The sequence below is a fragment of the Anastrepha obliqua genome, chromosome 3, assembly GCF_027943255.1.
Source record: "Anastrepha obliqua isolate idAnaObli1 chromosome 3, idAnaObli1_1.0, whole genome shotgun sequence".
NCBI lineage: Eukaryota > Metazoa > Arthropoda > Insecta > Diptera > Tephritidae > Anastrepha > Anastrepha obliqua.
Window position 1 is genome coordinate 101,249,345 of NC_072894.1, and position 17,282 is coordinate 101,266,626.

Consider the following 17,282-nt stretch of genomic DNA (forward strand, 5'->3'; position numbering starts at 1 on the left):
AAGTTAATGATTTGGCTGCTTTGCTGCCAAGTTTGGTGCAAAGGCAGTTCACTATTTTTAGATTTTTTCTTATTAATGTGAAGGAACCCATTTAAGCAAATTTTTCTGGTGGGAAAATTTACCTAATACATTTTCTTAAAACAAAAATTTAAAATTAAAAACTTACCGAATGCATTCTCTTGAAGAAAAAAAATGTTTAATTAAAAAAAAAAAATAAAACAATGGGTAATAAAAAAATTATAATTAAAAAAAATTTTTAGTTCAATTAATTTAAAAGTTTGTGTCCTTAAATATTAATAGAAGAGCGTGGCACGCTCTCCATTAACTTTTGGCATATGTATGCTTGTTTCCAATCTAATTCTTTAACTCTTTTGTACGCAATGTTTGTTGTTCTAACAATAATCTTGTCATATTCTATAGATTTACCATAAAATCGGTCGGAATTTTGTATTGGCCAGAATAGAAAGTAAAACTTTTATGCATAAAAATGATTTCCAATTACTTCGGTCATTACCACGCTAATGGTAGCCGCCACTTAAATTTTTTGACAAATATCTTCGTAAAATATTTTAGTCCTCAAATGTCCTACAAAAGGTATTTTTACTTAAACAGAGGCCAAACTTATTCGAGAAGAGAGAAGATAGGGATTCGAATGTGCCACAAAAATTATTCTCGAGAAATTCTATCCTAAAATAAAAAAGGCAATCATATTTTCATCAGAAATTTAATTCCATATATGGATTCTTATGGCCAAAATATTCCTATAACCAAAATTTGTGCCACAAAGGTGATCTACTCAAGATGTAGGTATATCTTTTAGGATTTTGTGGCCCTTTTCTGTTTCAATCAAAAAATTTCAATTTTTAGTACTAATTTATTATCGCTCAGAGGAAAAATTAAAAGTAATCACTCATATTAATATTTCCATATTCTAGGGCAATATTTGAATAATACTTTGCTAAATTTTCATTGCAAAATATTGAAAATTGAGCGAGTAACAGTGAATCTTCGAATGCGCCTCGGTATAAAGTGGTTTTTCGGTGCACATCATAACTCGCAATAAAATCATCAGAAACAAAAAAAAAAATTAAATTCATTTGTTAAAGGAGATGTTTATTGAAATAACTTTGTGAAAAGTTCTTTCGATTTTAAAATTTTTCATAACACATGAAAGCTAATTTTTTTTTGAAAGATTAATAATTATAAACAAATTTCCCAGGAGTCCCTGATTAATCATTTCAAGCAGAACTGGCATGATTTCAAAACGTTTGGTGCACTGATTTTTGAATTCGATCCTACATGAACTATAAATGAAAAATAACAAGCTTCAGAAAACCTCTTTCAAGTCGAGTTAAGGTATAGACCCAACGTACGCTGAAAAACTCACAACTTCGTTAATTTTACTCCGCTCGATTTGAAATTTTTGCACAACATTCTTGAGATCATCATCATTTGGGTCTACAGCTTTTTGCGAGCCTTGGCCTGCGATATGATGCACTTATTTAAACATTTTTTTAAAGCAAATGCACAAAAGTTTAAATAATTTTCCCTAAAATCTACGGGTCTTGAAAAAATACCTATATCTTTCAGCTTTCCCTTAAGGGGTTAGGGGTAGTCAGAGTCCCGAAAAACTGATGATTTTCAATAATTTGTTTAATTATTTTATAAAAATAAAAACATATCATTAAAACGTCATGTTTCGCCTTGAATTTAGCAATTTCAAAAGAAAATATTAATAATTGTAAAAGTTATCGCTGTTTGTGTGGAGCCCGTTTCTCCAGAAGTCCCTTGCGGTGATCATCACAAGTCCTTGGAGATTCATCTAAATTCAATCGGACAAGAGAAATTAGTACTCAAATATTTTCCGCTTATTTGAATTCTCATTTTTATTTACCGAAATTATTTCTAAAATCAGAAACTTACAATTGAAATTTCCTCTTTTTTCTGGAAATTTTGTAATAAATTTTAATGCTACTCATCGACCGTTCCCTTTATTCCACCTCATTATTGCCATCAACAGCAATTACTGGGGAATCAGTGAATTGCATTAAAATCATTTACCCACGCAAATGATGGATGATTATGACAATGGGTGGGTGAATGTGGGCTTGAAAGGGTGACGGATGCATTCATATACCTACCACTTCCATGCCTCTACCATACAATAAATTACTGGGCCATTTCGCAACAACAGCTAGATGAGTGCATGCACAAATACCAACAAAACATACACGCATGTGTACACACACATACAAGCGCACCAAATACGATTTGAGAATGGCACAATAATTGCAATTAAAATTTCAACGTTTTCAGTCATAAATAAACGAGCGAAATAAAAATAGCAATCGTATGTGTGGAACTGTAAAACCGTCCGAACGAAACAAAAAAACAAAGCAAATTAAAACAGATTTAATTTAAATTCCAAATAAAGACAAAAACCTAAAGCAAGCAAGAACTATTATAATAAGTGTTTCGAAACAAAAAAAACTTTAAATTGAATTGTAATTTGTATTCGATTAAAAAATTTGATAAGCAAATTCAGCAAATTAATTAAAGCAAGCAACAAAAATTCCGTACATAAGCTGCAACAACTGCAGCAAGGACAGCAACAGCAGCAGCAGCAACAAAAAATTAGAGCATCTGTGAGAAGTAGTTGTATATAAAATATTTAAAATGCCATTCTATTCGAGAGACTGGCGTTCACCCGGTGAAGCATGGGTCAAAACCGATGAAGGCTGGGTTTGCAAAAAGGTGCTCGAGTGCGGCAAACGTAAGAGGTGAGTTAAAGCTAAAACTTTAAACAAAGATGATTATTGTCTTAACTCATTGAAGCAATTATATTTACACAACTGTATATCACTAGACCATTTCTGGCTGAATTTTCGCAAAAAATGCTGATAATTACGTGAACTGCCATGTGGTTCATATTTATGTCACGGAGACTTATTGATTATTTGGCAATTTATTTGTTTCTTATTAAATTTGTAATATTTTTTTCTGAAAATATTATAAATATAATTCATCCTCATACAAAAACTACATAAATCCAAGTTTCAAACTTTGTGCAAATTAAAAAAAATCAACCAATTTTCATCAAAACTTCCAAAAATTTTAGAGAAATTTCGACCATACAGTTTTATAGTCCATTCAAATTTTATATATAAAAAAGTGTAAATTTGAAGCGGCTTAAAAATTGCATTGATTTTTCACAATTTTTTTCGGTTTTGCTCGGCCTCGTTTTGCAGATTGTTGCGAATCTCAAACTAGCTAATATAGCCAGCTTTTTATAGGTCAAACAATGGTTTAGAGAAGACCAAGTAGTGTGAGGATAAGATAGTTCTGCTGGTATCGCATAGTGCTTACAATTGGCCTAGGGGCGTCGAAGGACAGCCACTTCACCTAACCTAATCTCATCCTTGCGCTTTTGTCGATTTTCTCCATATAACGAATGCTCGACCATTTTTTATATTAAGTGAGTACTCTACACAACACATCTGGGCACTCATAAGCCGCGCTTATATATATAAAAGAAGGAGCTAAACATAATACTCGTGCATACACAAGTTCTTCCAGAACAATTCGCAATTCCATTCACAATGCATTTGAAAGTCACTCATACCACACCTATTACAGGAGCAAGGCCCGTAAATTCTGATTAGTTAAAAAAACTCTATAATACAGATATCTATAAATATAAATGTATATTATTATATTGCTTAATATACATCGTATGTTTATAAGTTTCACTTTTATAAATTAAAAACATTTTTTGCATTTCCGATGAAGTACAGGACCTGTGTTGCCACCAGGTGGTATGAGTAACTTTCAAGTGTATTTTAATTTAAATTGCGAATTAGTGCAAGGTTAGAGTTATGTATTATACTTTAGATCCTCATGCAGGTCAAATAGTTCTTGCTCCTGTGTGTAACCAAAAAAATGTTTTTTTTAGTAGACGGCGTTTTCAATCGATGCAATTCAACCTCGAGAAGATATTTCCAGAACTTATTGCATATTGACAGTACATCTCAATGTATATTAAAAATATTAAATTTTTAATGCCTTTGCCGGCAATATGTTGATGCTAAAGTTAAACACATCAAGAGAATAATTTTGCAAAACTAAATATTTATGTATTGCTGTTTAACCATTCCATTCGCATTTGCTTGTATTTTTTTGAAATGCATACCATTTTAGAGTCAGAAAAGTATCAGAATTCTTATTTTTATTTTATTCTTTCAGCTCAGAATTTATGACTCCAAAAGTGTTCGAAATGAGTCCGTTTTGTCTGATTAGTCTCAGAATTATGTTTGTGATAGAAAAATACCCTTTTAGCCACATAAATTCTGAGCACTCAGAAAATTGTTTAAAAGAATATATCAATAATAATTTCCTTTACTAATTTTCAATGGCGTGCCTATTGGGTACATTTCGCGGAATTTTTAAATGTTATTTTTTATTTTGAGGTTATCCCATACCTCTATTTTTAACTACCCCTCCTTGGTCGTTGCTGAATAATAAAACTTTCTCGAATTTTATTCAAACTGCAATTGCTTACTAACCACTCTAATGCTACTTGAGTCCGATTTTCGTCGGGCCACCTCAATTTGATGCGGTCACACGGACTAGGCTAAATCGATGGCGTTCATCATTCCGAATATTTTGTTTTGCAAATATGTATCAATATCCATCTCGATGCTAAGAACCGTTGCGTGAATAAAGTTACCCTGTGCACTAACATATTACGTACAGCTTGAGAATGAAAACTACTAAGTTGTAAGAACACAGCCCGAAAAAATTGTGACCATATATTTTACTCCAAACCAGAGTATATTTTTCCAAAGATTTTCGTCGTGTTGGAATAAAATCCGGTGCCATAATTAGTCTAATCTGAAATATTTTAAACTAAAGTATAGTACCAGGTTCGATTTTCACGTGAAATGGCAGTCAAAATCCGTATAAATTGTATTCAGGCACACTCACGGCAAACTATGTAGTACTCAATTTATGCTCTGAAAACACCACGCAACATGCCAGCAACATTTTTCCACACCTATTTAAAAGTCGCATGTCATTTAAAATTGAGTGAAAACTGCCAGTTCGTTTGCGAGTAAAATGCCTGAGTTCGAATACCCCGAAGACATGGCATTTTTAAGCGAAACGCCTTCTCAAAGAGTGAAAGTAAATCTTGTTTATATTTTCGTGTCAATATATATTATTTATAGGGGATATATACAATATAGACCTAGTATAATTAGCAGACTATCTACTAGGGCCTTCAGTGCTGTTAATAATATCTGTATTTTAATTTACATATTTAAAAAGATATTTCTTATCAAAATTTGCCAATTGCTTCCGTCGTGATGCTCATAAATTTGATGTTTCTTTTCATTTGACAATGAATGTTGCTAGCAATATTTCATGGCACGCCAAATCCATGTTGCTGGCAAAATTTCACAGCTGTGAAGTCAGTACTAGCCCTAAAAGAGCAAAACAGGCGATTTGGCTTACATTTGAGGTTATGTAGCATCCTGACCTCTTTTTTGTAACTACATACACTATCTTAAAGGAAAAATCTTCTTCTTTCAAATGCCATTGAGTTTTCTATTCGTCGAAATATCGCATTTAAATATATTTTAGTTTATAAATTTATCAATATTCAAAAATATAAAAATATTTTACAAAAATTGCAGAAAATTAAAAATTTTTTAAATTCAATATCTTATTAAAAAAAAAACTATTCAAACAAATTCAAATCTTTCTAAAAGTTGGTTTTTAGTAAAATTTCTTGTCGGCCTGTTTAATTAATAACAATAATTTGGCTTATAAGTTTTCCCCAAGCGTTTAGCTTTAGCTCCCACAAATTGTAGTTTATCAATCAGAATGATTAATTAACCTTCTGCTACTTCACTCAATCTTCACAACGGTAAGTGTGTAGAAGGTGGAAAGAGCAATTATAAACTTTTGCCGCACTGCGTGCAAAGTGCATTGAGGAAGAGGTTACGTGCGTAACGGAAATAGCAGGAGCACAATAACAATAAGTCAGCAATAAAACTGTGGCACGATAAAGATTTTAATGGCGTATATGCAATGGCAAATGGACGACGAAATGGTTGGTAGTTAACAACTCTCTTGCAATCTTAGCGTAACACTCAAACCAATCTGCAACATCTACGAGTGCAACTGACTAACAAACTAAGTCGCAGCACCATTGTTTAACTACTGAAATTCAAATAGCTTTTTTGTGACAGTGTTAGGCTTAAATCATTCGTTGTTTCTTTGTCTGCTGCTTGGGAGTCTTAAGATGTTTTTTTTTGTTTTTGTTTTTGCAAGCACCTGATCTATTGTTTACAACTTCTTTTCCAAGTTCTTCTGGTTATTTCGCAATTTACGACACTCTATCCATAAATGAGAGATAATACGAGTATTGTATTTAGTATAATCAGGCATGAGTCATGTTCACACCTTTCACCTTGATAATAGCGACGGACAATAACACTATGTAGATAGACTTTTCGTCAGTTTTATTACCATTTTTTTATTTATTTACTTGTGATTGATATCTATGTGCGAAAATAAAGCGAACAAAAACCAAAACTTATCAAAGTTTGCTTCAGTGCGTTTTACATTTTTGCAACTTTTTTTAGCACAACTTCTGATTATATCGATCGCTCAAATGATACGTAAAAATGACGTAAAATCAAGTACCAGAGATACTCGTACAGCAGATTCAAAAACCAGCTACTAAGCAATTCAATTCGCAATTTCTTCATGGCCTAAATAAATTTGGAGAGCGAAAATTATTGCACAGGTTGTTTGAAAGGATTGAAAGCAACAACTATTAACCAGTAGAGGAGTACACATTTTTATGTAAGTTTAATACGAGAGTCATTTGAAAAGGCCGTGCAATAATAAAAACCGTAGCCGAATGGGTTGGTGCGTGACTACCATTCGGAGTTCATTTCGAATCTCGGTGAAATACCAAAATGAAGAAAAAGTTTTTTCTAATAGCGGTCGCCCCTCGGCAGGCAATGGCAAACCTCCGAGTGTATTTCTGCCATTAAAAAAAGCTCATCATAAAAAAATAGCTGCTGTTCGGAGTCGGCTTAAAACTGTAGGTCTCTCCATTTGATGATCAACATCAAGGTACACGTCACAAATGAGAGGAGGAGCTCGGCCAAACACCGAACAGAGGAGTGTGCGCAATTCTTTACCTATTTATTCCTGCGAATTGTTTGATTGATTCTTAGTCCTAAGTCTTCTGGTTTCAACACGCAGAGAAATTATTCCACAGACCAAAGAAGAAAATTGATTAGCCAGCCATTTCACTACGTTAGACTACGTTCCAGTCCAAGAACTAATCTACATGAAGTGAAGGGTCAATCATAGATGGAGAGAGTATTTCAACTATGTATTGGGAGGCTAGCCAAATGATTAGATGTCTAATTTTCGTATACTCCATAGTGACCTGACACTGAATAGAAAAGGAGTAGTAGGATAATGCAAAGTTTAGACCATTTTTTTATCATTTTTGTTTTTAATTTGTTTACAAAAATATAGTTCGTATTGCAAAAATAGCCATATGGCATAAAGTTTCAAAGTTTATACAAAACAAAAAAAAAAAAATGATAGAAAAGCTTTCATTAAAATTTCAAACTTTTTGGTGTCAGGGTTTTTTGAAAAAATCTGAGTATGCAAATTTACGTTGATTTTTGATAACTTTTTTTTTGTATAGTGTTATGCATTTTTTTTTTCATTTAACGAATGCGAAGAAAACCCAGTTTTGTCCATTCCTCGTCGGTCTTTGGAATTAGGCATTCCACAAACGTCAGTACACCGTATTTTGCATAAAAATTTGGGTCTTAAGGCTTATAAAGTCCAGTTAACACAAGAACTCAAGCCAGCCGATCATCAACAACGACGTGTCTTTGCTCATTGGGTCGTTGAAATGCATGAAAATTATCCGGAATTCCATCGAAAAATCATCTGAGTGATGAGGCCCATTTGCACCTCGGTGGCTTCGTCAACAAGCAAAATTGTCGGATCTGGGGCTCAGAAAATCCAAGAGTTAATATTGAAAAGTCTTTCTATCCTCAACGTGTGACTGTTTGGTGCGGTTTATGGTCCGGCGGAGTCATTTGACCTTACTTTTTCAAAAATGAAGCTGGAGCAACAGTTACGGTGAATGGACTGCGCTATCAAAAGATGATAAATTGGATGGTTTTGATCTGGACAACGTTTATTTTCAACAAGACCGAGCTACGTGCGACACAAGCAACGAAACTATTGATCTTTTACGGGAATAACACTTCTTATTGGAAAACCCTTTAGTTTGAGCTAAGTGGTTTGGCTATAGTATGGACTACATTTTTTAAAAAACCTAAAAAAAAATTATATATATTAATAAAAATAACTAGTCAAAATTTAGCGATATGCAGCGATATTTTTAGTTTTATTTATTTATTCATATAACGTTATCACATGTATAGCCTTAGCTTGGTATAAATATATGTATTACATACAAGTATATTATTATTGTTTTCACTGGAGATCAATAATACATGTCAAATAACCACAATGTTATATAATTTGCTTATTGTTCTTAGAATAGATTGCAAATAAAAGTATTAATAAAAAAAAAAATTTATTTATTTATTGTTTTTTTCATCGATTAAAGTACAACTCAAATAGATTACTAATACTAAAGCTTAAATTAATATATGGTAAACAATGATCGCCACTGTATGCACATGAATATATAGTGAAACCGCTTTATAAGAAGGCGTTGGTGATAGGTTAGCAAACTTGTATTAAAGTTAATTGCTCTAGTTATTTTTGAATTCATAGCCACCCATTATTTCAGTTCTTAAATTTGCGCATTCCTTCCTTAACATCTTTTATCTGCAATAATATTTACAACCTCATGAAATGCAAATCAAAACGGTCTGATAGGCTGAGCATAAAAGGCAAGACTTCGAAATGTTAATAAAAGAAAAATATTACAGCAGACAAAGCGAGCGGCGAGCCCCAATTCGCGTGTAACTACAAATGTAAATATTTCACTTATTTCGCAGGGGCGATTCGGGTGCCGCCTTTTACACCGCACGATGAGCGCCAACAGGCATAAAGGAAAAGTTGCTTAGTTGCGAACTGGCATGGTAAGGGTAATAAAATGACAGATTTATTGACTTTGTAGAAATATTTTAATGTATACATATGCACTAGTATGTGTGTATGCTTGTGTGTGAATATTTGTCGGCATCAAATTAAGCCACTATCACTTGGAGGCTTGGCGAACACTCGTAATGGATTATGGTATTTCGCATGCCTCAATATCTGCCAGTCTGTCATGGGGTTTAACACGCTTACGAACCGCAGCAAAACAAAGCAAAAAAAACAGTAGGAAAAAATAAAGCGGCAAGACTTTTCCATTATTCCTATAATGCTTGCCATTGCATGTGTACACATTGTACTATACATAACTGTCTTCCGGGCTGTGGCGACTGCTTATTCAGCTGGCTTTGCTGCAATCAGCTGGAACCGACTGGTGCAGCTAGTGGCAATGCATTTTTGTTTAACTGACAGGTAGTAATTTTTTTTTGTTTTTGTGTGTTTTTTCTATTTTCTTTTTGCATAATCTCTACTATTACACAATGGCGGTGCCGGCCTGTCACTTCTACAATGCCAATTTACTTGAATGGGGGAATTATACGCAAACGTTTTATGTAACAAAGTCGAGGGGTTTTTCATTGCAGTGAAATGTTTAATTTCTCTTCCGGAAAATGCGTTTGAGGGAATCATAGAATTACATATACATTTTTTAATGAACCACTAGACAGAACGTTGTGAATACTACCCACAATAATGACAGCCCTGAACGATCGTTCTGAGTTTCACCAATCATGTAGGTATACATGATTGACTTTAGGTTTTTATTTTTTATTCATTTTTATTACCTACGTAATATTTACAGAACGGAAAAATTTTAACCACTTGCATTTGATACTACGTTAGGCCCATAAAAATACACATCTTTTGGCCGCCGGCTCCGAACTTTTACCTTGGTGGTAGCGGTACAGAAGACTACAGATTCTCATAAAAAATTATCAGGGTTTTTCAGTACTTAACTCGTCTGTTTCTCAAGATTTCTTACGCCAAAAAAAGAGGAGATTTTCGTTGGGCCTGGCAGTAAGGAACTTTTTGGCTTACAACAACTTTGCGCGACATTAACAACCACAGCCACCATGGGCATCTTTCAGGAGCATCGTTCATAACTTCTTTGAATATCGGAAAAGTGACAACTATGGGAAAATTGACGCGGTACTGTTGCTGAGTTACAAAAGGAAAGCTGCTCGTACAGTTACTTAAATTTCATTAAATTCAGGTGATATGAGCGACGAGCCGGGCGTGCGCTTGTAGCAAGGTTTGCAGAGAATTGAAAGGATTATAATTATTACGTGAAACAGAGATACAGGAATAAAAACGAAAAAGTTACACAACCCTTTATGTCTCAATATTGATTGATTATTAAATAAAATTTCTATGCTTGGTGCAAAGCGAATCTATTAAAGCTAAAATCCAAGGCGAATTGAATAACTCGTTTGGTTTTAATTAACTTAAAGTCTCTAGAGATCAGATGGTTTATACTTTCACTGTCTTTTGTTTTTAGTGTAATTAAAAGACAAAATTGACTGTTCATGCTTATTACGTTGCATTCACTTTCATATTCCTACTAGATCTCTACGCAATACTTACCCATTTCATCTTAAATTTCGTAACACGAATTATGCTCGTAATGCTCCTATTGCCCGCGCTTTAAGAGAATTCAATGAGATCTCGAGTTCTATTCCGCTTGACTTTTCGGTTTCTAAGAATGAATTTTATAAATTTATAATTTATTTAATATTAATATATCTATAGTAATTTAAGCTAATATTAGATCTAAGTGGTCTGTAAACACAATAATTACGTTTTAGACTCGAAATAAACGAAAACGAAAACTCAGGTGGCGCCAGTTACTCTATTTTTCGCGATTTTGACAAGTCAATGAACAAAACAAACAAAAGTAGGAGGATTCGCATGTTTGTGAAAATTCAGTGAATGGATTGGTAATATTGTGATTTGTGAGATTTAAACTAATCAAACTGATGAAAACGAAGTGTCGCGTGTTAAATTGTTAAAGCACAAATGAATATAAATAATGCAGTTTGTTTGGGTTTTTATGCGGAAGACGCCATAACAAGAAAGTATGTAGGTGTGTGTATAATTTCTTGTGTTTGGTTGTTTCCATTGTTTTCGTCTACTCTTCCTCTAATCAAGTAGTTCCTTTTTCTTTTTTTTTGTTTATTCATCCCCTCTTACGACACGGCGAATTCGGAAAGCGTAATCGTTATTCTGTCATTCTTGGGTGGTATCGGTAAATCAGCTGATTTATTTTGCTTTCGCCGAGTCCATGTGGCTGTCAGCCTGGAACGAAACAAGGCAAATTCTTTCTTTGTTTTCTGCTTTGTCAATGCTTTGCTTTGACAATCAAACGTACAAAACATTGTTGCTGTTCTAGAGCAACCACCTTTAAGAAATGCGCCTTGTTTGGTTGAAAATTGTAAAAAATCTTCAATTCAATTATCTCGAAAAATTGATGAATTAGGGAAAAATAAACTCCCGATTCGGAATTAGCATAAAAAATTACTTTATGAACAGACTTTGGTTACTCAGGTACAAAACTGTGTATTCCTGTGTTATCCAAACATTCTCAAGTAGAAAAGTAATGCTACAAAAACTAAAATTTTTAGTGGTGTCTGGAACTGGAATTATGTTCTATGTAATGTATTGTTAGCACTGATGCATACAAATCAGATGAAACAAAATTAATTTCAACAACAACAGCCTTAAATGCATAAATCCATATTGACAAATGCATCTACTAAATAAAAGAGTTATGTACGTACCCACTTATTTATATGTATGCAACTAAATACTTCATATGTTGAGCAACGCACCTGAGCGCTAATGGGTGAACACCAGCTGGGCATACGAGTAGCAACATTGACAGGTGTCAGCGTTACAACGGTACTATTGAAGAAAGCAGCGCTGGCATGTAAAATAAAATAGCGTCGCTACGCCAACCCGAGCAAGTGTGACTCAGTAAGCTGAGGTTGTGCGTAGTAAACTTCGAGTTGTTGTTATCAATTAAAAGGTGCAGCAAGCATGAAGGAAGTAATTTCGTTCATTGGAAAATACCTGTTTAAGTATGGAGCGTAAACAGCAGAAACGTTTACGATTTGCAAAATAAAACAGATAAGAATATTTAATGGTTCTTATGAATGCAGAAAGCCGTTATCATTGCGAAAGCGTAAAATTTGCAAAGCAAAATTAATAAGCAAGCGAAGGTTAAATTATTAGGGGCAATCAAAAAGTAATAATGGAAAAATAAACGGTTTTATTGCTTTTCAAAATATTCCCCATGATGATCAATATACTTTTGCATTCGTTGGAACTATAATAATTTTCGATGCACTTTGTCCAATCGCGCTTAGATGTTGTTTTTTGCATTGTATGGAATCCAACGTGAAAACAAAACTCCTTTTTTATCACAAGGTGATCATGCAAAATCTAATATGCAAGAAATTAGCAGCACGAAAAAAACAAATATGTGACTCGAGCTCGTACAAAATGATTACCTTATAAGCAAGCGAAAGGACTAAGGACTTAATATATAGCTCCAGAGAAAATAATTGAGTCAAGTCGCATGATTGTGGCGACTAATTGATGATCACTCGTCGTGAATTGACTCAACCGTCAAATTTCTCCTTCACAACTTCGAGCGTTACCCCGCTTGTATGGCATGTCGCAGCATCTCATAGAAACCACAGCTCGTATATATCGATGTTGTCGAGCTTTGATCACAAAAAGTCGATTAACATCACACTTTAACGAGAATCATTGATGGTAAAGGTGCAAGCCATAAACCGCACCAAGCAGTCAATGCTTATCGATGCCTTGTTGTTTGATGGAAAATGTGTGGAGTTTGTTTCCTCCAATAATGGCCATTTTGTTTGCTGGCATAGCTGCTAATCGAAAAATGGGCCTTCGATAAGCCTTTTTAAATGGCAATAATATTTTTTTTACTGCTGGATGTCATTAGTATCTTTAACAGGTGCTGAAATATATTAGGTGCGCAACTAAGTTTTGATGAAAATACAACTTTATTCTGAAAAAATTATTACAAGCGCTCGACTCAATCGCATCAATTAAAGTCGATCGCCAGTGATGGTTTCGCTTGGTTTTAACAGTTCATAATTAATAACACCAACTTGGTCCCACCAAATACATCGCATAACCTTCTCAGCGTGAATATTCGGCCGAGACGACTACGTAGAAGCATGACCAGGCAGTTCCCATGACTTTCTTTTCTTTGGATTGCTGTAATGAATCCATTTTTCATCACCCGTCACAATGCGATGAAGAAAACACTTCCTTTTTTGCCCCTGGAGCAGTTGTTCACAGGCGAAAAAACGACGTTCAACATCCCTTGGTTTTAACTCATAAGGAACCCAACTCCCTTGATTCTGAATCATTCTCAAAGCATGCAAAAAAAAAAAATTCTTATATAATTAAAAAAAATCGATTTTGAGCCGAAAAACAAAATTGCCGATAAATCTTGAAAAATTTTTTTTCGGGCGAACAAAAAAATACGTGTCTAATTATTTTGACCAGAGAGCAACATATTTGAGTTACATCGAAATCGAAGAACCTGACCCGAATAACCCGGTTGAATTGAAATGGAAAGCATCGTCTAAGCTTTGTTTATGACGTTTAGGTTATTTAAAATCGACTAGCACACACTGCTGGCGGCATCTATTGACAAACAGCGGGAACTTAGTTGCGCAGCAATAATAATTGGAAAAACTATCGTTGCTAGCTGGTTGCTCGCGGCTGCGTAGCCGAATAGTTTGGTGCGTGACTACCATTCGGAATTCAGAGAGAACGTAGGTTCGAATCTCGGTTAAAGACCAAAATGAAGAAAAAGTTTTTTCTAATGGCGGTCGCCCTTTGTCAAGCAATGGAATTTTTCAGTCACTTAAGATATGGAATAAGAAGCGCCAAGAAGTGCTCAGATGCATCAAATAGATCTCATTTAAACTCACTATGCGTTGCGACCTAATATAGCTTCTAAATTTACTGTATGATATCGTTTAATATCTAATAAATTAAAAACGTGCTGCAATATGAAGGCAGTGGATTAGTTACTTAATCAAGCGGAAAGAAAAAGTAATTTATTTTGGCTCAAAATGTGGCAATGAGAAATGAATGATGTAGTCTGCAAATCCACCTTCATTTACAACAGGGTGCCTCTATCGGATAAACTTGACCGAATTCCTTCGTAAACGTCCTGGGAGCAGCAACAGCAACAAAAACCACAGGGAAATGCAGATGGCACCACAAAACAGATATTTAGCTATGCACTTGCATACATACATATATGCGTATGTATGTAATTATAAGAGAAATACATACAAATGTAGTAAACTACGGATTTACTAGAGCGCACACGCACACATATATTTATATACACAAATTCATAGTATAAAATAAAGCAATAGTTGCTTGTTGCCCATTTTGCTATTGCATATTGTCGTCCTTCGTGCAACAGCGCAAACAAAACCATTGCCAACTAAGGACAACAGCAATAACAACACCAACAGCATTATCAGCAAAAACAATTTCACTAATATGCTGGCACGCGCAGATGGACACATTTCTGTACTTACATATGTGGCAATGCAACAATTTAATGGGTGGCAAGTTTGGGTGGGTGAATTGCAGCTGCAGAGTCTGTTTGCTCGCAAAGGACATTGAAAAGCGAGTAGAGTGACTCGTATGCTCTTTCACTCTCAGTGTGTGTGAGGTTGTGTGCGTGTTGCGTAAAATCGAGCCTCTGTAATATGGTATGACCTTTAAATACCGAATACGATTGCAACTGCAACTTTCGATTTTTGCATTTTTTGTTGTTGCAAACTTTCAAGTTCATTTACAGTTTGCATAACTATGAGTTTAAAAAGAAGTGAAGGTTGAAAAGGCTCCAAAAAGTAACTTTATTATATGTAAATATGATATAAAAGTAAATATATTTATTTTCAGGTGGTGAAAAATTTATCATTTGTTTGGATAAACCTTTTACTGATAAAAAAAAAATGATTTTGAGTGATGGTAATCTTTATTTTGATCTTTACGCTCTCTATTGACTTACGACGCCATTTGCAAAAATTATAAATCTTCCGATTGGGTGATTAATTTTTAAGGGGTTAGGGTAGTCAGAGGCCCGAAAAAATTATGATTTTCAATAATTTTTTTGCTACTCAATTGCTTTATTTTACAAAAATAAAAACATTACATTAATATCATCATGCTTCGACTTGACTTTAGCAAAATTAAAAAAAAAAATTAATAATTGTAAAAGTTATCGCTGTTTGTATGTAGCACATGTATGTACATTTTTTTGAAATCTACCAAGTGGTTTTTAAGTTACAGTGATCACCAGTTGAAAAAACATAGTTTTGAAAAAAAAAAATGCATTTAAAGTTTTGCTATCGAGCTCCGAAGCGCCCGAGCACCCTTTGTTAATTGTTGAATAACTCGAAAAGTATTTGTCGGATTCACTTCAAATTTTCACACAGTACTTTAAGAAAATTCAAAAAAATCCAATTTTTTTTTAATTCTGACCACCCCTAGCCCCGTTGTTGTTGTTGTAGCAGTAACCCCTAACCCCCTTCGCTTGTAAACAATAAAAAATAATGGAAAAATAAAACACAAATTTTAAATTATTGTGCCATTTTTGCTAATTTGTATTAATTTTACTTCCGGTTTTACCTCTCTTTGCTTTTAAACCAACTTTAAATTTTGTTCCACTAAAATTTTTGTGTAATTTTGGAATACTCTTATAAAACTGAGTACCTTCTATTTTAGTCAACGAGTTGAACAAAAATGTCAACTTGTCTCGTAAATTTATAATACAACTTTTCTCGCTTTTCGGCTAAGAGTTTTAAGGCGAGATAAAGCTGCAATTTTTCCTACTCACTTACCCCCTTACATACGTACAAATGCCGTTATGTGTGCTTACATACATTCCAAATAGAATTTTATTCATCAGCACTCAATTTATGTGAGCTTGGAGCCCAAAATAGATTACAATAGCCAAACAAATGCGCATGCCACAGCAAGAAATGAAGTTTCTATGAGAAGAAACTACATGCAATTCAAATTTATTACCAATTTCCTAATATTTTCGAATATTTCAAATTTGGAAAAATTTAAATGTACTCGTATATGCATACATTAGGGACGTACAAACAAATTGGTACTATTTTTCCATTGAAATTATAAAATGTATTATATTCTAAGACTTCCGCCAAAATATTTCTTCAGCCGTACCCATTTGAAAATTTCTCTTAAGCCCCAGTCTTTAAAAATAAAACTAATTAAAAAAAAAACTTTTTTGCAAAACATTTATGGTCGATCTTTAGCTCCTGGGCGATGCAACGACTACTAAAATGTCGCTCAATTTCGATTATTTCTGTGATTTTATCACGGAATCGATGAAAACAAAATTACACATAATTCGCTGTTAAAGTATCGACACCATAAACACCATTCACAATTTCAGCGGCCTTGCTTGCATTTTTGCCTTTTCGCCCTCAATTAAGAAAAACTGTAAAATTACCCGAATTTTCTCTTTGTTGACTTCTATTGTTTACACCCTGTAACTCACATCTGAATGGAACAAACAAAAAAAAAACAGCAAAAGAATTGTTTTAGTGTAAAATGTCATCTTGAACACGAGCATAAACTTTAAATTGTTTGATCGATACTTTACGAGATATCAACCACTAGAGTCATCTACCGAGAAAATAATGGGTTTATTTTTCCCCGAAGTAATATTTCCCGCCCTAGCCGAATGGGTTGGTGCGTGACTAGCATTCGGAATTCACAGAGAGAACGTTGGTTCGAATCTCGGTGAAACACCAAAATTAAGAAAACAATTTTTAAAAAACGGCCGCCCCTCGGTAGGCAATGGCAAACCTCCGAGTGTATTTCTGCCATGAAAAAGTCGAGTGTATTTCTGCTGTTCGGAGCCGGCCTGAAACTGTAAGTCCCTCCATTTGTGGAACAACATCAATACGCACACCACAAATAGGAGGAGGAGCTCGGCCAAACACCCAAAAAGGGTGTACGCGCCAATTCTATATATATGTACATATATAAAATATTTTCCAAATTTAAGA

The 17,282-nt window shown here is 34.1% G+C and overlaps 1 protein-coding gene across 3 annotated transcripts in view; it reads left to right on the forward strand.

Annotated features, from left to right (window-relative positions):
* The window catches only part of LOC129241805 (F-box only protein 32), a 41,056-nt gene that overhangs the window by 2,889 nt on the left and 20,885 nt on the right, over window positions 1–17,282 (forward strand). For 2 of the 3 annotated variants that reach the window (XM_054878315.1, XM_054878317.1), the window contains exon 2: window positions 2,317–2,780. In XM_054878315.1, the coding sequence (XP_054734290.1) occupies window positions 2,677–2,780 (104 nt within the window). In that variant the 5' untranslated portion in view covers window positions 2,317–2,676. The remainder of the gene's footprint in view (window positions 1–2,316; window positions 2,781–17,282) is intronic. The other variant, XM_054878318.1, reaches the window with a different exon arrangement.